This window comes from Mesoplodon densirostris, chromosome 14, assembly GCF_025265405.1.
Source record: "Mesoplodon densirostris isolate mMesDen1 chromosome 14, mMesDen1 primary haplotype, whole genome shotgun sequence".
Classification (NCBI taxonomy): domain Eukaryota; kingdom Metazoa; phylum Chordata; class Mammalia; order Artiodactyla; family Ziphiidae; genus Mesoplodon; species Mesoplodon densirostris.
Genome location: NC_082674.1, coordinates 63,192,926 through 63,218,740, shown reverse-complemented (window position 1 = coordinate 63,218,740; position 25,815 = coordinate 63,192,926). Strand labels below are relative to the sequence as shown.

General features: G+C 37.6%; 2 protein-coding genes and 1 pseudogene across 10 annotated transcripts in view; 2 read left to right on the top strand and 1 right to left on the bottom strand.

Annotated features, from left to right (window-relative positions):
• The window catches only part of ALMS1 (ALMS1 centrosome and basal body associated protein), a 245,357-nt gene that overhangs the window by 63,747 nt on the left and 155,795 nt on the right, over positions 1-25,815 (bottom strand). For 7 of the 8 annotated variants that reach the window (XM_060117005.1, XM_060117009.1, XM_060117006.1 and 4 more), the window contains 3 exons: positions 24,823-24,948; positions 12,522-12,692; positions 1,958-2,095 (listed from right to left, as the gene is read on the bottom strand). In XM_060117005.1, the coding sequence (XP_059972988.1) occupies positions 1,958-2,095; positions 12,522-12,692; positions 24,823-24,948 (435 nt within the window). Of the gene's footprint in view, positions 1-1,957; positions 2,096-10,682; positions 10,736-12,521; positions 12,693-24,822; positions 24,949-25,815 lie in introns of those variants that run through there. The other variant, XM_060117012.1, reaches the window with a different exon arrangement.
• Positions 362-899, top strand: LOC132502045 (large ribosomal subunit protein mL42-like; annotated as a pseudogene).
• On the top strand, positions 5,099-6,752 carry LOC132501550 (eIF5-mimic protein 2-like). 2 transcript variants are annotated; one of them, XM_060117184.1, is made up of 2 exons: positions 5,099-5,192; positions 5,407-6,752. In XM_060117184.1, the coding sequence occupies exons 1-2, from the start codon at positions 5,108-5,110 to the stop codon at positions 6,735-6,737; spliced, it is 1,416 nt and encodes a 471-aa protein (XP_059973167.1). In that variant the 5' UTR covers positions 5,099-5,107; the 3' UTR covers positions 6,738-6,752. The 2 variants fall into 2 exon arrangements, with proteins under 2 accessions (XP_059973167.1, XP_059973168.1); XM_060117185.1 differs by lacking the exon at positions 5,099-5,192 and having other exon boundaries at positions 5,506-5,589; positions 5,679-6,752.

The window sequence follows — 25,815 nt, the reverse complement described above, 5'->3', positions numbered from 1 at the left end:
GCAGGCGGACTCTCAACCACTGCACCACCAAGGAAGCTTTTAACAAATAAATTTATTTGGTTGTATTGGGTGCTCATTGCTGTGCGTGGGCTTTCTCTAGTTGCGGCAAGGGGGGCTACTCTTCATTGTGGTGCACAGGCTTCTCATTGCGGTGGCTTCTCTTGTTGCGGAGCACAGGAGGGCTCTAACCCGTGTCCCCTGCATTGGCAGACAGATTCTTAACCATTGCACCACCAGCAAAGTCCTAGTTTTTATTTTCAAGGGCAATGAAAACTTTTTGATGAGATTAACATGATCAAAACTTTTTCTGAAGCATTTGTTTAAAAACAGCAAAAAAGGTGTCTCTAAGGACCCGGGTTGAGAAGCAGATTTTAAAAGCAGTTTCTCTTCAAATCATCTTTCATACCACCTGATAAGCATCTTGATTCACCATGGCATTGGCAGCAGTAAAATGGGCTATATCAAGCAGAACTATCTTGAAACATTTATTTCCAATTCAAAATGGAGCCTTATATTGTGTTTGTCATAAAACTACGTATTCTTCTCTTCCAGATGACTATAATTGCAAAGTAGAGCTTGCTTTGACATCTCATGGCAGGACAATAGTATGCTATCACCCTTCTGTGGACATTCCGTATGAACACACAAAACCTATCCCTCGCCAGATCCTGTGCAGAATAATGAAGAAACACATGATCTAGTGCTGAAAACCAGATTAGAAGAAAAAGGTGAATACTTAGAGCAAGGACCCATGATAGAACAACTTAGCAAAATGTTCTTTACTACTAAGCACCATTGGTATCCTCGCAGACAGTATCATAGATGTCGTAGGAAACTGAATCCTCCAAAAGACAGGTGATATTGAGGTTTTCAGGAATCAAAGAGAAATGTTATCCTGCGTCTCATTTGCCATTTGAGAAAATACAATTGGGTATATTCACTAATATGTTACATAGTAAAATAATAAAATATCTTCTCATATTAAAAAAAACCAGCAAAAAAGCGGGTAAACTTTCGAATACAATATTTGCCCAGAATACAATATAACTTCTGAAAAGGAAGCAATACACAAAAAAAGAGAAGTGGCTAATTATACTCCAAAATATGTTTCTATTTATACTTGTGGCAGACTACCAGCTGTCCTGTGAAATCCACTGTCCTTTTCCTCTAAAATAGAACCTGACTTAGCTGGGCATACCATAATAGAGATTATATTTCCCAGCCTCCCTGGCCACATAGGTTGGTGTGACCATGTGAGTAAGTCTGGCCAATAGGATGGAAGGGGAATGGTACATTTAACTTTTGAGAAGTATTTAAAAGAAGAAATACACTTTTTTCTTTTTCCTTTTTTTTCCTTTTTGCTGGCTGGAATACGTGTCTGATAACTACAGCATGAGAATGGAGGCTAAAATGTTGAAGCAACAGGAGAGAAAGAGCTTTGTTCCCTGATACTCTTTTCTGTCTTCTTTAAGCCAATGTCATTTTGTTTTTGTTTTCATCTCTCAGAGCCGAAACTATCCTAAACTAAACACACTTTTACAGGCATTTTTAATCAGCACAGTCCTACCGAAGTAAATTAACTGGGTAGGTAGTTAGGAAGTAAACAAGCTAAATTCCTGAAGAACAAAGGCCTATGTAAAACAATTTTATTAGAGAATTAGCATCTCATGGTAACAAATGTTTTTATCAGTAGAGTTTTTAAAAGTCCATTATGTGAATTTCTGGCAATGAGATTAATTTGTGTATAATATTCATAAAGTTCTCCAAAAATATCTCAAAGGGCTTTAAAAATGTTAGTTTTACCTGCCAGTGTATACCAAAAGTTGCTGCTAACATCCTATTTCACATATGAACAAGATGGAGGGTTGAAGAGAGCAAGAATATATAATACTTTTCTATTTATATTCATTTTAGAAGGTCAGAATAAAACAATAGGCAGATAATTCAGTTCCACTACCTGTAGTGTCTTTCTGCAAGGATTCTTTTTCTTCAGATAGAGCAGCCTCGGTCACTGCCCTTTTACTGTAGATCTCCTTTTTCTGGTTTTTGTCTGAGAGGTCCTCATCCCCAGTGATGAGAACTTGAGCTTGAGCATCTGGAATAATGAAGTCATTTGATCCCAGGGAGAAGGAAAAGATAATACAAGCAAGTAATCCACCCCCTCTACCCCAAACAAAAACAAAAACAAAAACCTCTTTATTATATATTAGGAAAAAAAGCATCTCTTAGGCTCAACCATATAAAAGCTGTGACAGTTTTAAGGACTTTATAACATATGACAGTTTTGGGGGGTTTGGAAAGTTTTCCATATTTTTCTGTGTACAATCACTTTAAACAAAATCTGTTCTTTGCTGATTTGATGCAACAGTTAAAAAAAAAATCCAGATCAGGTATCTTTCAAAGTAGAAAAGTACATCAGAACAAACCTATTCAAAATTTTTGTCACTTAGGGGGCAAATTCTGATATTTCATATAATCCTAGAAAAGCATCTATAGCATCTAGATTTTATATATAGTATTTATATAATTTTTAAAAATCTCCTGAGGTTAAATTTGTCTAATGCTTTCTATTTTCTTTCTGTTTTTCTTGGTCATACTTGCTAGAGATTTATCTACCTTATTGGTCTTTTAAAATCAGCTTTTTTTTTTTTTTTTTTTTGGCAGTACACGGGCCTCTCACTGTTGTGACCTCTCCCATTGCGGAGCACAGTCTCTGGACGCGCAGGCTCAGTGAACATGGCTCACGGACCCAGCCGCTCCGGCATGTGGGATCTTCCCAGACCAGTGTCCTCTGCATCGGCAGGCGGACTCTCAACGACTGCGCCACCAGAGAAGTCCCCTTTTCTTTTTTATTGTATGAGAAAACGCCAAGTGCAAAATAATAATGTTGGTAAATAAATTAAAAATCACCCATACAACAACTAGGATACAGTTATCAAGCAGTTAATATGGTTATGTTTTTTACAATGGATTGACAAGAGATTCATCTCCTATCTCTAAGAATGAATATTTTTCAACAAAGCAGTCAGAAAGGCAATAGACATTACTAAAAACAACATAATGAACACCAATGTGTCTACTATAGAGCTTAAGAAATAAAACATTACAGATATAATGATATAATGATAATGATACCCCGTGTAAAGTCTCAATACCATTCTCTTTTCAGCAGCAACCTTAAGCTCAATTTAGAGTTCGTCAATCTCAAGGATGTTCTTGAACTTTTTACTATACAGTGCTGCATGTATTCGTCAACAATGTACTGGATTGTTTTGCATGTCTTTAAACTTTATATAAAGGGTATAATAATCCGTGTACCTTTAAGTAACTTGCCTTTTACACTCAGTATTACGATTGGGGGATTTACTCATAGTGACTCTAATTAACTCATTCTCAGTGTTATGTAGAATTCTATGGAATTAATATATCAATTTTTACCTATTGGTAAACATGAGGCTATTTCTAATTTTTTAATATTGAAAAGCATTACAATGAACATTACTATAAATTTCTTTGTAGGTTGTATGAGTTTCAAATACCTTCTTTCAGTCTGTGTCTTGTCTTTGAATTATTTATGATGTCTTCTGGTGCACAAAATTTTCCATTTTAATAATACCACTTATTTTCTTTTTCCTTCATAGTCTGTGCTTTGTGTGTCTTATTTAAGAAATCATTCTTTCATGGTCAAAGGACAGTCATCTAAATTCTAAAAGCTTAAAGTTTTCCTTTTTACATTTAATATCATTTGGACTACACTTTTGTTTAATGTGCAGCAGGGATCTGATTTTATTTTTTCTTACATATATAATCAATGGCCCAAACACTACTGAATAGATCACCCTTTCTCCAGGATTGTTATGTCATCTGTATCATATATTAGTTTCCACATTCATGGGTGTGTTTCTGGGTCAACATGTTGTTCCACTTTTCTTTGTTTACTCCTTTGCAAGTGAGGTCTTAAATATATATATTTTATATATATATAAATTATATATAAATATATATATATATATATATATATATATATATATATATATATATATATACACACACACACACACACAAAGTTTTTTGATGTCTGGTATGGCAAGTTCCCTTACCTTATTCTTTAAAAATACTTCTTGATTTTTCCAAAAAATTTTGGAATCAGCCTGTCAAGTTCCATGAAAAAATCTACTGGAATTTTGAGTAGCGATTCACTGAATTTATTTAAGCTTTCCTTAATATATTTCAATGAAGCTTTATCATTTTCTTTACATTAGTTTTGCATGTCCTTTGTTAGATTCATTTCTAAGTACTTATTTTTTGTTGTTTTTTAAAAAAGTATCTTAAAAAAATCTTTTGCGGGCTTCCCTGGTGGCGCAGTGGTTGAGAGTCCGCCTGCTAATGCAGGGGACACGGGTTCGTGCCCTGGTCCGGGAAGATCCCGCATGCCGCGGAACGGCTGGACCGGTGAGCCATGGTCGCTGAGCCTGCGCATCCAGAGCCTGTGCTCCGCAACGGGAGAGGCCACAACAGTGAGAGGCCTGCGTACCGCAAAAAAAAAAAAAAAAAAAAAACTTTTGCATTATGTATCAGAAGACATGTATCAAAAAATGCACAGAGAACTCAGTGAATTGTTAAAAAGTAAACATGTACCCAGGTTTAAAAAAAAAAAAATCTGCCTAGAACCCTATATGCTCTCCCCTCATTCTTTCTATCTCCCCCAGGCTGAGCATAACACCCCATTTTAAATTCAACACATTACTTATATTTCTGAACTTTATATAAATGGAATAATACAGCACATAGCCTTTATGTCTTGCTTTCTCCTCTTACATTATATTTGTAAGATTCGTTAAGTGTTAAAACATATATTTGTCTTTTACTCAGTCTCATTTACTGGTTACTATTCAACAGTGTTAATATGGTACAACTCACTCATACTACTGGAAAAATAATGGCATAATAAATATAAAAATAATGGCATCTGGGTAATTGCCAGTTTGCAGCTATTACAAAAACTGCTGTAAAGAATATTCATGTGGCAGAGGACACACCGCTGCAGTTGCCGCCACCTCTGGGATTTCTGGTTCTTTTCTCTTCGCCTTAAATTCGGGTGTCTTTTATGAATAATCAAAAGCAGCAAAAGGCAACGCTATCAGGCCAGCGTTTTAAAGCCAGAAAAAGAGGGCATCCCTGGTGGCGCAGTGGTTGGGAGTCCGCCTGCCGATGCAGGGGACACGGGTTTGTGTCCCAGTCTGGGAGGATCCCACATGCCGCGGAGCGGCTAGGCCCGTGAGCCATGGCCGCTGGGCCTGCGCGTCCGGAGGCTGTGCTCCGCAACGGCAGAGGCCACAGCGGTGAGAGGCCCGCGTACCGCAAAAAAAAAAAAAAAAAAAAAAAAAAAAAAAAAAACAGAAAAAGATGAAAAAGAGAGGTTTGACCCTACTCAGTTTCAAAACTGCATTATTCAAGGCTTAACTGAAACTGGTACTGATTTGGAGGCAGTAGCAAAGTTTCTTGATGCTTCAGGAGCAAAACTTGATTACCACCGATATGCAGAAACATTCTTTGACATTCTGGTGGCCGGTGGAATGCTGGCCCCAGGTGGTACACTGGCAGATGACATGATGCGTACAGATGTCAGTGTGTTCGCACCACAAGAAGACCTAGAGACCATGCAAGCATTTGCTCAGGTTTTTAACAAGTTAATCAGGTGCTACAAATACCTGGAGAAAGGTTTTGAAGATGAAGTTAAAAAGCTGCTGCTGTTCTTAAAGGGTTTTTCAGAGTCGGAGAGGAACAAGCTGGCTATGTTGACTGGTGTTCTTCTGGCTAATGGAACACTTAATGCATCCATTCTTAATAGCCTTTATAATGAGAATTTGGTTAAAGAAGGGGTTTCAGCAGCTTTTGCTGTAAAGCTCTTTAAATCATGGATAAATGAAAAAGATATCAATGCAGTAGCTCCAAGTCTTCGGAAAGTGAGCATGGATAACAGACTGATGGAACTTTTTCCTGCCAATAAACAAAGCGTTGAACACTTCACAAAGTATTTTACTGAGGCAGGCTTGAAAGAGCTTTCACAGTATGTTTGGAATCAGCAAACCATAGGAGCTCGTAAGGAACTCCAGAAAGAACTTCAAGAACAGGTGTCCCGTGGTGATCCATTTAAGGATATAATTTTGTATGTCAAGGAGGAGATGAAAAAAAACAACATCCCAGAATTAGCTGTCATCAGAATAGTATGGTCCAGTGTAATGAGCACCGTGGAATGGAACAAAAAAGAGGAGCTTGTAGCAGAGCAAGCCATCAAGCACTTGAAGCAATACAGCCCTCTACTTGCTGCCTTTACAACTCAAGGTCAGTCTGAGCTGACTCTGTTACTGAAGATTCAGGAGTACTGCTATGACAACATTCATTTCATGAAAGCCTTCCAGAAAATAGTGGTGCTTTTTTATAAAGCTGAAGTTCTGAGTGAAGAACCCATTCTCAAGTGGTATAAAGATGCACATGTTGCCAAGGGGAAAAGTGTCTTCCTTGAGCAAATGAAAAAGTTTGTAGAGTGGCTCAAAAATGCTGAAGAAGAATCTGAGTCTGAAGCTGAAGAAGGTGACGAATTTGAAACTACACCCTCAGTAAAGCAAACAGGAGTTGTAGATAAAATGTCATGTCTCATGTGTCCTGGTTCTTACATCTTCCTACCTCCCTATATCAAGCATGATATAAGGGCTTTCATGGCAAATTTTATTTGAACTGTTTCTATGGTTACTGGAAATGTTGGACTTAGTTTCTGAAACCATGTTTTAAGTAGCTACAGGAGCTATAGATTTGAATTTAATGTTGCATTAGTCTTTTCAGTTATCTTCTACCTCCTGTATTTTCTACTGTAATAATGTAATTTAAGGCCTTCCACAATGAACAGTTCACTTTTTCCCTGGGTTTTCTATATAAACAGTTTTCAAGATATGATTTGGTTAAAAATAATGCTATAAAAATTCTGTTTGCAAATTAAACTGTAAAAGTAAAAAAAAAAAGAATATTCATGTGTGCCTCGGTGCTCATGCAAATCCTTTTCTGTGGAGTATATAGTTAGGAACAGAATTGCTCTGTTATGCTTTTGTGTAACTTAGTAGATAATGGCAAATTGCTTTCCAAGGTCACTCTACCAATTTACATTCTTACCAGCAGTGAATAAGTACTGTTTGTTCTATATTCTTACCAACACAGTATTAACTTTTTCATTTCAGTCATTTTAATGGGGATGCAGAGATATCTTATTGTGGTCTTAATTTGCAATTCCCTGTTGATGAATTAAGTTGAATATTTTGCATATGTTCATTGGCTATTGGAAAGTCTTTTATAAAAAGTACCTATTCAAGTCTTCTGTCCTTTTTAAAAATTGGACTAACTTTTTCATATTGATTTGTATGAGTTCTTTTTATATTCTGGATAGAAGTCCTTTATGAGATATGTATTGCAAATATCTTCCCCACTCTGTGGCTTGCCTTTTACTCTCTTATTTGGTGTTTAATTAATAGAATCCCTTAATTTAATGAGGCATATTTGTCAGTTTTTTCTTTTATGGCTACTATTTTTGGGGGGTAGGGATCCAATTTAATAAATGTTTTCCCATTCCAAGATTGTGAGGACATACTCCTCTGTATTTTCTTGCAGAAGACTGACCTATCCATCTATCTATGCCTTTCATATTTAAATCTAAAGTATATGGAATTGATTTTGGTGTACAGTGTAATGTAGGGGGGGTCATAGTTCTTTTTTATCCCTAACATCCAATTTACCTAACATCATTTTACTGAAAAGATCATCTTTTCCCCCACCATATTGCAGTGGTACCTTTATTGTAAATCAGGTGTCCATATATGTGAATCTGGAGTATTCTCTTCTATGGTCAGCCTGTTTATTCTTGTGCCAACATCACACTGTCTTAATTACTAGTTTTATAATAAGTTTTGATACTTGGTAGTGTAAATCTTCTAGATTCTTTTTCGATTTTTTATTATTTGTATTTAAGGGTGTAACATTACCCCTAATCACTTTGGCTACCTTCTATACATTTTGATAGCAGAATTTTATTATTATTTAGTTTTAAATATATTGTAACTTCCAGTATGACTTTAACTTCTGAGTTACTTAGAATTACATTTTTAAATTTTCAAATACATGTTTATTATATTAGTATATATATATATATATATATATATATATAATATTTACATATTAGGTATATTAGTTTCCTAGGGCTGCCACAATAAATTACTACAAACTGAGCGGCTTAAAACAAAATAAATTTATTCTCCCACAGATCTGGAGTCTATAAATTGAAATCAAAGTGTCAGCAGGAACATGGTCTCTCAAAAGTCTATCTGGGAGAATCTTTCCTTGTCTCTTCCAGCTTCTAGTGACCCCTAGTGCTCCCTGGCTTTGGACAGAATAATTCCAATCTCTGCTCCTGTCTTCATGTGGCCTCCTCTCCTCTTTTTATAAGTACACTAATCATTGGATTTAAGGCCCACCCTACATCCAGGATGATATAACCTAGAGATCTTTAACTAATGACATCTGCAAAGACCCTATTTCCAAACAACATCACATTCTGAAGTTTCCTGTGGACCTGAATTTTGGGGGGATTACTACTTAACCCATAAAACAGATTTTTGTTTCATTTTGTTATTCCATGTTTTTATTGTTGAGTTCTAATTTAGCTACACTGTAGTCAAAGAAGCTGTTGTGTTTGAACATCAATTCTTCAAAACCAACAGCTTCATCAACTTTTCTAAGTGTTCCGTGTGTTCTTTAAAAAACGAAAAGTTCTCTATAGTAAGTCAAACTTTTAAATTCCATTTTAAAATCTTGTCTACTTTAATTTTCTTTCCTGGTCTCTCAGTTTCTGATAGATATGTATTGTTGGGTTTACCTATATTTTCCTGTCGTTTTTCCTGCATACAAGTTTGAGTAAAAGAAAATAAACTCAAATTTTATCTTATTGGTATATTTGAGCCTTTTGTTATTACACGGTAAACTCATAATATATATTAATATTTTTTGGCCTGGAATTTTATTTTGTCAATATTAACATTGCTCATTAGCTTTATTTTAGTTAGTATTTGCCAAATATATCATTTTCTATCTCTTCCATGTTTTGGGAGGTAAAGCAAAATAAACTGTAATCTAATCAAAAGAACATATACAAATGGTTTTGAAAGTCAAATAGTTCCAGTAAACTTATAACAGAAATCAACAGTTTTCAAAAACCACCGATTTATTTAGCCATTTCTTCTAGTATCACTATCCTTGCTTCCAAATAACATGCCTTTATATTGCTGTATCCTTTTTAGTTCCAGAAATTATTTTTTTATTTCCTTTTATGATCAATATGGATTTACCTTTTATAGAACTTTCCTGTCACACCCATATTCCCTCAATATATCTTCTGAAAAGTTTTAGCCCTATATTAATGTTCACTGTTTATATATTATGTAAGTTGTAGTCATGATGATTAAATCAATATTCAGTGATTGTGTTATGTTTCTATTATTCACAGTTAAACCAACTAGTATACTGTAATCACATTTATTTTCTTTTACAAAGTTTTGCTTTTACTGAGGAGTTAATAATTGCCTATTTTTGCATTTGCTATGTTTCTATATACCAATCCCTACATCATCCTCATAAATGTAAATAGAATTGAAAATCTCTTCTAAATACAGTCAACTACATAAGGTATTCTATCAACTGGACCTTTTTCTTAGTCCTCAATCTGAACTTGTTCTAGATCTTCTGTACCACTGCTGCAATGGCAATTCCTTTCCCCTCTCTTCTATGTTGGCCCCATTTCCTCCATCCCATGTTTTCCTTTAAAAAAAATTAAATCTACTCCTTCGTTTTATTTAGTGAAATAATTTTCCCTCAGAATTTCAAGGCATTACTCCTTTGGTTTCTAGTTCCATGTATTATTTTTGAAAAGCTTAATGTCAGTCTAATTTGCATTTCTTTATAAGGTAGCTGCTTTCTTTTTTTTTTTTTTTTTTTTTTTTTTGCGGTACGTGGCCCTCTCACTGTTGTGGCCTCTCCCGTTGCGGAGCACAGGCTCCGGACACGCAGGCTCAGCGGCCATGGCTCACGGGCCCAGCCGCTCCGCGGCATGTGGGATCTTCCCGGACCGGGGCACGAACCCGTGTCCCCTGCATCGGCAGGTGGACTCTCAACCACTGCGCCACCAGGGAAGCCCAAGGTAGCTGCTTTCTTTCTGGAAGCTTTCAGAATCTCTTTCCTTGCCAGTGTTTCAAAATTTCAAGGTCATGTGCCTTGGTGTGGATTTTTATGTACATGACAGTTCCTATTAACATGGAAATTCATATCCTTCAGTTTTGGAATTTGTTCCTATACTAGTCCTTTGAGTTTTTCTTTCCTATCTTCTCTATTATCTCCATGGAACACCTGTTTTTTGATGTTGTCCCTCTGGGGCCAATCTTGAATTTTTTTTCCTTTTCCCTTCTTTTTATGTTCTGTTTCCTAACAGATTTTCTCACTTTTATATTCCAATCCTTCTACTGAGATTTTTACTTCTGATATATTTAATGGGCTCACTTAGCTATTATACAAAAGTCACTATTCAATTTTCCCCAGCAGGTACCTTCCCTCTATTCTTCTTAATCCTTTAAAGTGAGAGGCTCTGAGGCTGGGCTTCTCCAACGGTGAAATAGGAGGACTTTTCCTTAGGATGTAAAGTCTGGAAATAGACCAACAATAATAGTAGCAGTAGACCCACATAACACGTGGGAGGTTATAGGGGTCCCTCAGTGAACAAAGCCCAACTTTATTTCACACACATCATCCTTACCAAATGCAAACTAGAGGGGAGTTATATTTGGTAAGTTCATTGTGCAGACTTCTGATGGAGTTCCCTTAGTCTATCACTTTGTTCCCTGCCAATTTTTCCATATCCACCTCCTTCTCAATTGTCTGACAGTGGGATCACAGAGTTATCTATATGTACCAAACTGCCACTAGTACATAGCTAGTATATGAGAGTTTTCATTTATGAACTACATTTTGCAAAAATATTTGCCTTTCTATTTACATGGCAGCCTCAATGTTAACTGGCAGATGTGCTTCTTTTATCTTATTTCAAAAGACTTCAAAATGCTTTTCAGTGCAACAAAAAGTTATGTGGAAGAATAAATGTGTGCACTTTAGCAAGCAGTCTTTCATTCGGTTTCCTCATAAAAGCATTAACATCACATGAAGTCATTAACACTATGCCAAAACCGCAACACAGAGCCAGCCTATGTTTGAATACTGCCCCGGGATCAGTAGGTCCTACTTGGCTAATAGCTATGCACAGGAATAAAAAACTGTAAATGCAACAAAGCAACACACGCAAGTATACATGTAGAATTTTCAGTGGCTCCTGGAATTTTCATTTAATAAACACTATTGTGCATCAGTTAAAGAAGCACAATGTCAGGGATGCAAAGGAAAAAAATCATGCAGATTCCTAAAGATTAAAAGCTTTTATAAAACAGTGGGACCTGTATCTGGGGGCAAGGATGAAAACTCAAATACCCACAGTCACCAGACTGACAAGGTAGATGTATGAAGTGGACTGAGTCCGAGACTCGTGGGGACTGAAGCCAACAGGAGAATGTATGTCCTCTCTGCAGAGGACAAGCATGCCTCAGGGTCAACTGATAACTGCCATGGAGGAATACAAGTTGAGTGCAACTACAAATGCTGACTTCTCAAGGGAAGCCCAAAATCTTATTTTTAGATCTTGGCAGCAAAATTTAAAAAAATTTAAAACACCATGTGAGCCATACACTTTCCTGCAGAATCCAACCTATGAGACATTAGTTTGTACCATCTGACAGATAAATTCATGAGGCATTTTAATCAAGATTTTCTACGAATTTTAGTCTTTAAAACATACTTAAATGGATATTATTTCATTTCAAAAGTTGCAATATATTTCCCATAGTGAAAATAAAGTCTACAGTTTTAAAAAATCTAAAGCATTTAAAAAGATTTTATATTTTACTTCTTGCACATATCCAATAAAACAGCTAGGAGAAAAGTTTGCATTAACAAAGCAGAAAAAAAAAAGAAAGGCTGGACAATACTCTCATTTAAGATGAACAGGAAAAAAAAAACAACACAGAGGGCTTCCCTGGTGGCGCAGTGGTTGAGAATCTGCCTGCCAATGCAGGGGACACGGGTTTGAGCCCTGGTCTGGGAAGATCCCACATGCCCCAGAGCAACTGGGCCCGTGAGCCACAACTACTGAGCCTGCGCGTCTGGAGCCTGTGCTCCGCAACAAGAGAGGCCGCGATAGTGAGAGGCCCACGCACCATGATGAAGACTGGCCCCCGCTCGCCACAACTAGAGAAAGCCCTCGCACAGAAACGAAGACCCAACACAGCCAAAAATCAATCAATCAATCAATCAATCAATCTATCAATAAAGCAGTTCCTTTAAAAAAAAAAAAGCCACAGAATACACAAAGCCAATCCAGTCACCTGCATTATCTTTCTGAAAGGGTTTTTTCCCCATTGACAAGGATGCCTTAGTTACCACCCTCTTACTGTAGATCCCCTCTTTATGTTTAATGTTAACAGTGTCTGCCAGGTCATCATTCCTTGTGCCTAGCACCTGAGCCGGGAAGTCTGGAGCAATGGCATCATTGGATCCTACAGAAAAATGGAAAAGTAGTACAGTTAACACAAGTACAGATTGAAGAAAGACAAAAAATTTACCTCTTAAACCACTTCTATAAAAAAGGCACTACCATGGGAGTGTTACAGGGTAATCAGAAGGAGACATCAGTCAAACTGAAGCTGTCAGAAATGTACAATATTGCAACAATATACTGGAGTAGCAAATGACATAAGAGGAGACATATAAATTAGAAGGGAGACAATTTCTGGCTCAGGCACGTTTTCAGGAGGAGAAAATAGTTTGTACCTTAGAAAATAAGTAGGCCTTTTGAAATATGGAGAGGAAGAAACAAAGGCATTTTAGGTAGAGGTTACAGCATTAGCAAAGACCAGGAAGCAGGAAAACAGATTAAACAAAAAAATCAGATACTTTTGTGGTCAGACTGTATTATGGACTGCATTAAAGACAGTGGTGGGAGATACTAAAAATTGTTTGGGGGCTTCGCTGGTGGCGCAGTGGCTGAGAGTCCGCCTGGCGATGCAGGGGACACAGGTTCGTGCCCCGGTCCAGGAAGATCCCACATGCCACGGAGCGGCTGGGCCCGTGAGCCATGGCCGCTGAGCCTGCGCGTCCGGAGCCTGTGCTCCACAATGGGAGAGGCCACAACGGTGAGTGGCCCACGTACCGCAAAAAAAAAAAAAAATTGTTTGGGACAAAATTCAGCAGGGCATGGAATCCCAAGCTAAAGGGGTAAAGAGTGTAAATTTTACTGTACATGAAATGCAACATCATTAAGGATTTTTTAATAAAGGGAACTGCAATCAGTTACATTTTAGGAAGCTTAATCTGACAATAATACGAAAGACAAAACATTGTAAGGAAAATTTTATGTGATAAAGTAATACAAGATTCGAAAGTAACTTTATTTTCTTTAAAATATATTTCAATATTCTTAAATCCACTAATATAGGAACTGATAAGAGAAGTTTATCCATGTCACATATAAGAGGCAAAAGAACATCTCTGGATGTACAAGAGTTTATAGTAACTATAGAATTATCTTCTACAAAGATGCTTTTCTTTCTTAACTGGTACTCCATACTTCATGAATTTTCTAAGCACCTAAAATGTGTATGGCAATAAAAGCTGGGTAAGTATCAGTTCATTTGTACAGTATAAATATAAATAAGTCATGAGTTATATTTCAGGACAGATTGCAAGGATCCTATTAAGCCTTCTGGGTCATATGTACACTCAGCTTTTCTTTGCTTCCGTGGCATCACGTTCTTTTATTTGCTCCCTACCTCTCTGGTAAATCCTTAGTGTCCTTTCCTCCACCAAATCTCTCAATGCTGGAGTTCCTCAAGGGGTCAGAACTGGGTTCTCTTCTCTTCTTGGATGAACTCATTGATCATCAATGTATGGAACACTACATGTGGATGACCAACAAATATATATCTCTAGCTGGAACCTGTTTTCTGAGCTTCAGATTCTAGCATTCAGGACACAGCTAGCCTCTAAAGCATTTGGAGGAAAAATCAGAAAAAGATGTCCCTTCCTCATAAAAAAAAATTTGTTTTATATATTATGATACAACACAAACAACTATACGTGAGAGTCTCTTCACCACCTCCCTTTATTCTCCAAGAGAGGTGATTATGTCAGGTTCAGAGTTAGGTAAGGAAGAATAATTAAGTTCCTGAGAGCAGTGAATGGATGTACAAGAGAATCAACCTCCTTGGAGCTGAGAGGCAGTTGAAAGAGAGTGTTGTCACACATATGTGTATATGCTATTGAATGTATGTGTAGTTATTTTCCTGCATCTGTGCACAGCTGCAGAATGTGTGAAGATTTACGTTTCGGGCAGGAAGAGAGTTAACATTATTGCTCCAGAACTCTAACAGGAGATTTGGAATCTTCACACCTGGATGTTTTCATAAAAAATGGCATATGTTTATGACGTGAACAGAGCCACCTTCTAGATAGTGCCCTTGCATACAAACTCAACTGTAAACCGACTTTGTTTACATTCAACTGCAGGTTTAACATCTCTACATGGATGTGGAACAGAAATCTCATTTTTAACATGTCCAAAGCAGATATTTTGACCATCTTCTCCAAATCTGCTTCTTCCTCAGGCTTCTCCATTTCAGTAAATGGCACCTTTATTTACCCAGTTGCTTATTCTAGAAAACTAGAAATCTTTTTTTTTCCACTTCCTTCTCCCTTACTCTCCATATTCTACTACCAAGTCCAGGAAGAACTATTTCCTAAAAATAAGTTGAATGTGTCCACTTTTCTCCATCTCTGTCATCATCACTCTAATCCTAGGTGCTACCATCTCTGACACTAATTACTGCAACAGCCTTCAGCTAACTGGTATCCTCACTTCTACTTCTTGACCCTCCCTGCACCTGGGCTCCCTGCCTTTCCATCCACAAGCTATTCTCTATATAGCAGCCTGAAAAAAAATTTACAAATGTAAATCAAACCACAGTTGCCTACTAGAAGAAAGTTCAAATGCCTTAATATGGTTTACACAACCCTGGATCATCTTGAACCTACCTATCTTTAACCATGTATAGCCACAGCTCTGCTCTACCCACACTACCTTCTTCTCACTTGTCAAATGCATCAAACTTTCCTGTTTCTGGAGCTCCTCCCATTCTGTTCCCTTCCGCCAGAACACTCTCACGCCCCACTCTCTGCTTGCCTAACTTATCTATATCCTCTAGATCTCAGCTCAAAAGTTTCTTCTTTGGAAAGGCCTTCATGGGCTCCTGAAACTAAACTGGATCCTTTTACTCTCTTAAAACTCTTCTTTATTTTCCTAACTCATCATTTGTAATTATGTACTTATTTGTATCTATTTGTTAATATGTGTCTCCCCACTTGAACATGATCATAGGGGGCATGTTTATTTTGCACAGCCGTATAAATGTAGCACCTAGCATAGTATCTGCCAGAAACATGGTAAGAACTTTAATACTTTTTTGGTTGAAGAAAAGATGAACATAAGCTGAAAGTTTCTGTGACCTTAAAAAAAAAATAACCTGGTCATTGCAGAAAATTCAGAAAAGTAAGCAGAAAACAAACAAACCAAAAAACTCGACCATACTTTGGTTATGGATCCTTCTAAATGAATATATAGTGGGATCAAAATGTATATAGTTTCAATATCTTTTTTTCACACTCAAATAGAGATATATTTTATTTAAATGGAATTTAAAGTCAGCATATAAAGTGAAAAAACATGCAGGGTCAAAATCATCCTTGAAGGTTGAAATTGATATCTTGTCTGCTCAATAAATCCATCAGAGCCCACTTTTTCCCTCTGGCTTGTAACAAATCACTGTGCCTGCATCTAAGCACCTGATGAAGTACCTGACTTGTGTTTAGAGACCACATTGTACTAAAAACACTTAAACTCTAGAATCATACTCAGGGAAGCAAGTTAAAAGATGCTTAAACTATAAAAGTCAAATGTGGACACTGAACTTCGAGAACTGAGGTTTCCCACCTCTCATTTCAAACTCTCTCATGATAATATGCTGGTAAGTGTGGAGGAAAAAAAAAAAAGAGTGTGGAGGGTACAACACACTTGTACTTTTAAGATTCATTCTCCTCTTCTCTTTTTGTTAAATACATGTAATTGAACTTGTTTAAATGTATGTGTGACATAATGCCAATGTATGCCAAAATTACTTATCACAGTTAAAGATGTTTCATCGTAATCCATTCATCTCACTTATTTATGCTATCTTAAAGTTTCTTGTTTCCTGTTTTTTTTTTTTTTTTTTTTTTGGCTGCGTTGGGTCTTTGTTGCTATGTGTGGGTTTTCTCTAGTTGCGGCAAGCAGGGGCTACTCTTCCTTGTGGTGCGCGGGCTTCTCATTGCAGTGGCATCTCTTGTTGCGGAGCATGGGCTCTAGGCTCGCAGGCTTCAGTAGTCGTGGCATGCGGGCTCAGTAGTTGTGGTGCATGGACTTAGCTGCTCCACGGCATGTGGGATCTTCCTGGACCAGGGCTTGAACCTGTGTCCCCTGTGATGGCAGGCAGATTCTTAACCACTGCACCACCATGGAAGCCCCTCTTGTTTCCTGTTTTTGTTCTATGTTATTTTGCTAATTTTATATACTCAACAATAATTTGGAAGACAGATATCTAGTTTTAAAATTCTTTTTGAGTTTTTTTTTTTTTTGGTAGCTTTTTTCCATTGTGGTAAAATATACATAAAATTTACCATTTTCAACATTTTTAAGTATAGAAGTTAAGGCATTAAGTATATTCACATTGTTGTGCAACCATCACACCATCCATCTCCAGAATTAACTCATTTTCCCAAATGGAAACTCTGTACCTACTAAACAATAACTCGTTTTCCCTCCTCCTCCAAACCTTTTGTGACTGGCTTGTATTACTTAGCACAATGCCTTCAAAGTCCATCCACAGTGTAGCATGTGTCAGAAATTCACTCCTTTTTTTTTTTTTTTTTTTTGCGTTACAAGGGCCTCTCACTGTTGTGGCCTCTCCCGCTGCGGAGCACAGGCTCCGGACGTGCAGGCCCAGCAGCCATGGCTCACGGGCCCAGCCGCTCCGCGGCACGTGGGATCTTCCCGGACTGGGGCATGAATCCGTGTCCCCTGCATCGGCAGGCGGACTCTCAACCACTGCGCCACCAGAGAAGCCCCAAAAATTCACTCCTTTTTAAGGCTGAATAATATTCTATTGTATGTATGTATCACATTGTATTGATCCATTCATCAGTTGATAGACATCTGGATTGTTCTCACCCTTTGGCTATTGTTAATAATGCTGCTATGAACCTATCTGTTCAAATCCCTGCTTTCAATTCTTTTGGGTATATACTTAGAAGCAGAATTGCTAGATCATATAGTAATTCTATGCTTAATTTTTTGAGGAACCACTACACTGTTTTCCACAGTGGCTATACCATTTTACATTCCCATCAGCAATACACAAGAGTTCCAATTTCACCATATCCCTGCCAACCCGTGCTCTTTTTTATTTCATAAAAGCCATCCTAATGGGTATGAAGTGGTATCTCTTTATAGTTTTTATTTGCATTTCCTTCATGACTAATGATGTAAAACATCTTTTCACGTTCTTTTTGGCCATCTGTATCTTTCCTGGAGAAATGTCTCTTCAGATTCTGTACTCATTTAAAAATTAGATTGCTTTTTGCTGTTGTTGAACTGTAAGACTTCTTCATATATTATGGATAGTCATCTCTCATCAGATATACGAATTGCAAATGTTTTTCCCAATTCCGTGAGCAACCTTTTTACTATGTTGATAGTGTTTTTTTTGGTGCACACAAGTTTTAAATTTTAATCAAGTCCAATTTATTTTTTATGAACACTTCTTTAACCTATCTGATCACCAAGTCATGAATAAAATGACACCTCTTTAGTCAAAAAGACAAAAAATACAATTGTTTTTTCTTTTCATGCCTTTCATTCCAAAATTAACTTTTGGCCTTTTTTTTCCCACCTTGTAACTAAATTTTCTATTTAGATGAGTGTTGTGTTAAACTGACTTCAAAGTTCACCACTGATCACTTTCAGCATTGCTTCATTTCTCTGTAATGAATTCTTCATTTTGATTCATCTCTTCAGCTGGGTGAGTCTTCAAGTGAATTTTTCAAGAAGGTACAGAGGTTGAATATACTTTCTAGCTGCTGTGTACTTGTGAAAATGTCTCTTCATTGTCACATTGCTTAATGAAAATGCACTGGGTCCATAAATCCTTGAATTTTCCCATAAATACAGATTTGGTTCCATTATTTTTACATTTATTATTTTAAATAAGCCTGATAGAATAAATTTTGTTCTCTTAACTTTTTTTTAAATTGTGTATTTATGGGATTTTTTTCTTTTTATTTTGACTCAAAAATCTTTTTCTGATATGTATCTCAGTCTCTGATTTTTCCCTGAATTTTTATGACAACTTTCAATCTGCATACAGTGTTCCCCTTTTCAGGAGAGGGATGTTTTAGTCAATTAAGTGTTTGAATATTACTTTCTTCCTCAGCTACAGATATAGTTCTTGGTTTGGTTTACTTAGCTATGTTTCTTATGTCTCTCATCATCTTTCACAGCGTTTTCATTTTCTTCTTCTTTTTCCTCTGTAATTTTGCAGACTCTCAGATTTGTCCTCATCACTAATTTAACTTCCTTTATGTTAATTCCACCCTTTCTTGCCTGCAAAATGTATTTTAAATCTGTTACCAAATCTTTACAGTTTTAGGCAGTCTTTTCCTTCATATGTTCATTCCTGCCCCCCCAATTTTTTTCAAAATTGAGACAAAACATAAAATTCACCAATTAAAGTAATTGTACAATTCACTAGTTCTTAGTATTTTCACAACCAATATTGCTATCTAATTCCAGAACATTTCTGTCATGCTCCCACAAAGAAATCTTGTATATGTTAGCTGTTACTCCCTATTTTCCCCTCCCCAACATCTCCTGGCATCCACTAATCTACCTTCTGTCTATATGGATTTGCTTATTCTGGACATTTCATATACATGGAATTATACAATATATGACCTTTTGCTGGCTTGAAATATTTCTCCCTTTAATAGTGTCAGTTTTTTGGACTTCCCCGGTGGTACAGTGGTTAAGAATCCACCTGCCAATGCAGGGGACATGGGTTCGAGCCCTGGTCTGGGAAGATCCCACATGTGGTGGAGCAACTAAGCCCGTGCGCCAAAACTACTGAACTTGCGCTCTAGAGCCCAAGAGCCACAACTACTGAAGCCCATGCACTTAGAGCCTGTGCTCCTCAACAAGAGAAGCCACCACAACGAGAAGCCCGCGCACCACAACTAAGAGTAGCCCCTGCTCGCCACAACTAGAGAAAGCCCGCCCCGTGCACAGCAACAAAGACCCAACGCAGTCAAAAATAAAACTATAAATAAATAAATTTATTTTAAAAAATAGTGTCAGGTTTTTTCACTTTAATTGTTAGTTTTTCTTTATGCATTTGGGACTTGCTTATACTGCATTTGTCTTTTTAAGTCATATAGGAGAAAAACTGAATTACAAACGAAAATACATTTATACTGTCTTTTGTATTTACTTATGTAGTTACCTTTAGTACTTTTTTCATGTGGATTTAAGTTACTGTCTGGTGTCCACCATTTCATCTTGAAAAGAATCTCTTTAGTATTTTCTGTGGTTCAGTTTGCTAGCAGTGGAGTCTTTCAACTGTTGTTTATCTGAGAATGTCTTAATCTCTCCTTCATTTTTGAAGGGTAGTTTTGCTAGGTACAGAATACTTGGTAGGCAGGTGTCTTTCCTCAGCTCTTTGCATATGTCATTGCAATGCCTTCTGGCCTCTATGGTTTCTGATGAAAAATCAGCAATTTTAGTCTTATTGAAGATTCTTTGTACATGATAACTCTGCTCTTGCTGCTTTAACACTGTCTTTGTCATTTGATGGTTTATGATGTATCTAGATGTGGATCTCTTTGACTGTATCATGCTTGGACTTCCTTGAGCTTTTGGGATGTGCAGATTAACAGCAGTCATCAAATTTGTGAAATTTTAGGCCATTATTTCTCCAAATACTCCTTCAGTCTCTTTTTCTGTCTCTTCATCTGGAACTCCCATTATGTGTATAATAGGATGCTTGAAGGTGTCCCATAGGACTCTGAGATTCTGTTAATTTCTCTTCATTCTTTTTTCTTTCTGTTTCTCACACTGGATAATCTCAATTGGCCTATCTTCAAGTTCACTGATTCATTCTTCTTCCTGTTCAAATCTGATACTGAGCTTTCTCCAGTCAATTTTTTATTTCAGTTATTGTACTTTTCAACTACAGATCTTCTATTTGGTTCTTTTTTGTAATTTCTCTTTATTGATATTCTCTATTTGGTAAGACACTGTTCTTATACTTCTTTAGACATTGTTTCATTTAGTTCTTTGAACATATTTTAAATAGCTATTTTAAAGTCTTCATTTAGTAAGTCCAATGTCTGAGATTCCTCACAGACAGTTTCTAAACTGCTATTTATCTTTTGTATGGACCATATATATATATTTTTTATTTTGAACTTCCATATCTTGTAACTTTTTGTTGAAACCTGGACATCTTAAAAAAATAATGTGACAACCCTGGAAATCAGAGTCTACTACCTCCCTAGGGTTTCCTGCTGTTGCTTTATGCTGTTTTTTTAAAGTAACTTTTCTGAACAAATTATATAAAGTCTACGGAAGCTGCCACTCAACTAGCTTAGTGGTCAGCTAACACCTAGATGGAGATATCCTTAAACATCTAGAAACAACAAATCTCCCAGTCTTTGCCGAGGGACTACATGCACATAGCCGTCAACGCTGAGGGCAGGGAGTTATCAATTCTGCCTTAGCCTTCCTTTTCTTCTTGCCCAGAGCCTCAAGGGCAGCCAAAGTAAAGGGTAGGTCCCTCTCAGGTCTTTCCTCAGCATGCACTCAGGCCTGTGCACATCTGTGGTCTTCTAGAGTCCTAGGAATATGTTAATGCTTTTCAAAATATCTATGGACATCTCATCCTCAGTTTTCCCATTAAAGCTTTTGGTTAGTCTATCGTTTGTCTCAAGTGTTATCCACTGCCTCATGCATTGTGACATTAAAACACTTGCCTGGGGACTTCCCTGGTGGTCCAGGGGGTAAGACTCCGAGCTCCCAATGCAGGGGGCCCGGGATCAATCCCTGGTCAGGGAACTAGGTCCTGCAACTAAGGAGTCCACATGCCGCAATGAAGATCCTGAGTGGTGCAACTAAGACCCGGCGCAGCCAAAATAAATAAATAAAATAAATAAATATTTAAGAAACTAAAATAAAACACTTGCCTGTAAGTGTTTTTTGACAAACACCTCACACATAGACACAGAGGCTCATACACACTGGATAGCTCTGAGTAAGGTCAAATAAAGATAAGCCTTTTAAGTGGAGTCTTCCAGAGAGCCATCAGACAGGTCAAATACTGACAATTTTTTGGGAATGAAATTTTGAAAAAGGTCCAGCTCTGTTCTGCTCCCTCCAGTCCTGGGAATGAAGGCTGATATTTTTCAAGGTTATCACTGAGCTGAGTGTGGCAATGAGAATAGGGCAAGTTAAAATGCCACAAGCCTACTATTCTTACCAAGGTTCAGCCATTTTTCTTGAATAAATGCTTACCACAAAAGCTACAAGCCTTTGGCTAATTTCCAGAGTTTTGGAAAAGTTTTCCATAAAGTTTTGCCAAAATTCTGTTGCTTTTATTACAGGGCAAAATTTTGGAGGTCTTTACTCCACCATTTTTTTCTGCTATTAACTCCTCACTTTGTTTTTAAAATCCCAGCCAGTTCTCTCCCCAAGGCTTTTTGCTCCTGTTGACAGTAAGTATTAGTACATAAAGTATTTAAATGTCTTTAAATGAATATAAAAATAACGTCTAAATTACATATTGGTATGAGGTATAAAATGGCTTAAAAAAAAAAGACATAGTACCTAACTTCACAGAACTTACCATCAGATATAAATGAAATCCTGTTACTACTTAAGAGTGTTACTTGGGGCTTCCCTGGTGGCACAGTGGTTGAGAGTCCGCCTGCCGATGCAGGGGACACGGGTTCGTGCCCCGGTCTGGGAAGATCCCACATGCCACGGAGCGGCTAGGCCCATGAGCCATGGCCACTGAGCCTGTGCGTCCGGAGCCTGTGCTCCACAACGAGAGAGGCCACAACAGTGAGAGGCCCGCATACCGCAAAAAAAAAAAAAAAAAGAGTGTTACTTGTCCTAATGAGTAAATCTCTAACATCTATTGTACCTATATTCACAGAACTTACTCTCAGATATAAATGAAATCCTGTTACTACTTAAGAGTGTTACTTGGCCTAATGAGTAAATCTCTAACATCTATCTCTTTCTTTGCAAGATTACCTTTGCCTTGCATTTTTGTTTTGTTTTTAATTTATTTATTTTTATTTTTGGCTGTGTAGGGTCTTCGGTGCTGTGCACGGGCTTTCTCTAGTTGTGGCAAGTGGGGGCTACTCTTTGTTGCAGTGCGCGGGCTTCTCATTGCAGTGGCTTCTCTTGTTGCGAAGCACGGGCTCTAGGCGTGCAGGCTTCAGTAGTTGTGGCACATGGCTCAGTAGTTGTGGCTCACAGGCTCTAAAGCACAGGCTCAGTAGTTGTGGCACGCGGACTTAGTTGCTCTGTGGCATGTGGGAACTTCCCGGACCAAGGCTGGAACCCATGTCGTCTGCATTGGCAGGCGGATTCTTAACCACTGTACCACCAGGGAAGTCCCTTTGTTTTTGTTTTTAAAAGAATTTTATGAGTTCAATTGTTTACTCATTCTCAACTGAAGAGAAATTATTTGGTCCAAATATCTGCAATGGTTTATGACTTGCCTTTGGCCCCAAACTCTAGTTGGATCTTTCTAATATCTATAGAATCACAACATACTAACAGACAATATCTATCAGAACAATTCCTAGGCTTTCATCTAGAACAGCTCTACTGGTCTAAGAAACTATTATTTTCTACTGTCAACTCCCTCACTCTCAGAATAGATGCAGAACATGAAAAATGACAACCTCAAGTGTATGTAGCTAACAGATCTCTTCTTGTCTAATTGATGCATTCAGTACTTTATTTATAGGGACAGTATTTCTCAGGATACAATGTACCATCCCTGAGTCATTTTCTCTTCCCACTACTGTCTAATTTTTCTCAAAGTTAATGTCTCCAAAGGGAAGAGTTAGGATGTAAATGAATAGAAGTACACAGGAGGCCTCAAAAAATATTGGAACACCTGATTAGACTTCTATTAGTACATTCTGTCTTCTGAACTAGGCGGCTTAAAGTGAGACTGAGATAAAAGATTTTCCTACCTACAATCAATTAAGTAAGCTTGTGTAGCCATTAAGTGTGTTTTTAAAATCATAGCCATGCAGGTAGTGAAAATTTCTTCCAGTTCCTGGTTACAGGCTTATTAATAAGCAATCCTAACATATGAGCATTCTGTGGTTCTTTTTTTCAGTGGCATCACAGTGGGAAATCAGGAGCAATTATACCAGGGGCTTTAACTCAGTTACTATTAGATACTAGTTGGGTCTCTTAAAATTAACAGAAAATCTGCGTAAGACCGGGGACAACTTCTTTCTTTTTAATTTCTACACCTATAAAGATATCTTATGACAAATCATGAACAATTTATATCTAAACTGAACCGAGTCAACGCCTGTGGACCAATCAGTATGTTATCCCAACAATCAAAACCCCACACCATACCAACTCAGTATCCTTATCTCATAATTTTCCACAGAAAATATTTATTCAGTTCCTCTACGGGATGCTATTCATTTTCTAAATCTGCAGTTCTATTGTGGTGATCTCACAGGGATGCTGTGGGATATTTTAAAATTCTAAGGAAACAGTGATATTTAATATCTGGTGTACAGGACAAAAACTAATAGCTAAAGATAGTTTAAAGTTCCAACATTAGATACTGCTACATTCCTTTCAATGCTGCTGTCTGTATCTCTGCAGAGTTGGATTTTTGACAGTTTCTATAACAAAAGCAATAAATGAGGGTGGTTGTGTCCAATTTCATCTCAAGGTTTGAGAAACTGTGCCCTAATAGCCAAACATATCTCATTAGCAAGTAATTATGCATATTTATGAACAAAGTAAAATGTTTTCTTTCAAACACAAAACCAAAAATATTTTGTTTATTAAGTTGTAAGATCAAAACGGAAAATATTTTTATGTTCTAATAACATAATAGCTTAGTATCTGAAAAAGTACTTCATGTATTTATATGCTGCTGATGATTTATATCCCCATGATGATGAGAAAAGAAATCACCCAAACACTAAGGTGACTGTGAACAGAGAAAACTTGGAAACCTTTGTCCTAGATGGAGCCCACTAACCCAAACAAGTAACTGTTCATACAATTTTCTTCAAATATTTATCAAATGTTTGAGTGCACACAATACATCTGACCAAATAACTCACCTATCAGAACCAGAAACTGAGTCATGAAAAGCTCCATGTTTCACTTAAAGATTAAATAGCCCTGAGCTTTCATATGTCATCCAGAATTAAACAGCCAATCCACAAATGAAATTTCAAAAAATAAAATTTTGAATAATTTCTGCATAATACCTGAGTGTGAGCTCTCAATGGTGGTGTCTGACTTGGAATCCAGAGATGAAGGAATTTGTCTTAATTGGGGAACATAGTACATCTTCGTACTACCAGAAGGCTTATATGGCAACAGTAAAGGTTGGCCTAAGGAGATAAAGATCAGAATAATTAATAAGAAAACATTTATTAATTAACTGAACATATATTAAGTACCTTTAATGTGAAGATTCTTGGAATATATCAGTAAACTAGCATTCTAGAAGAGGGAGATATATAGTAAACAATTAGCATACTAAGTAAATAAATCATCTAGTATTTTTATAAATTATTAGTGACATAAAAAATTAGAAAATATGGGGCTTCCCTGGCGGTGCAGTGGTTGAGAATCTGCCTGCCAATGCAGGGGACACGGGTTTGAGTCATGGTCTGGGAGGATCCCACATGCCGCGGAGCAACTAGGCCCGTGAGCCACAACTACTGAGCCTGCACGTCTGGAGTCTGTGCTCCACAACAAGAGAGGCCACGACAGTGAGAGGCCCACGCACTGCGATGAAGAGTGGCCCCTGCTTGCCACAACTAGAGAAAGCCCTCGCACAGAAACGCAGACCCAACACAGCAAAAATAAATAAATTAATTAATAAACTCCTACCTCCAATATCTTCTTTAAAAAAAAAAGAAATTAGAAAATACTGGGACTTCCCTGGTGGCGCAGTGGGTTAAGAATCTGCCTGCCAATGCAGGGGACACGGGTTCGATACCTGGTCTGGGAAGATCTCACATGCCGTGGAGCAACTAAGCCCATGCACCACAACTATTGAGCGTGCGTGCCACAACTACCAAGCCCATGTGCCACAACTACTGAAGCCCGCCCATCCTAGAGCCCGAGCGCCACAACTACTGAGCCCATATGCCACAACTACTGAAGCCCACGTGCTCTAGGGCCCTCGTGCTGTGAGTACTGAGCCCTCGTGCTGCAACTACTGAAACCTGCGCGCCTAGAGCCTGTGCTCC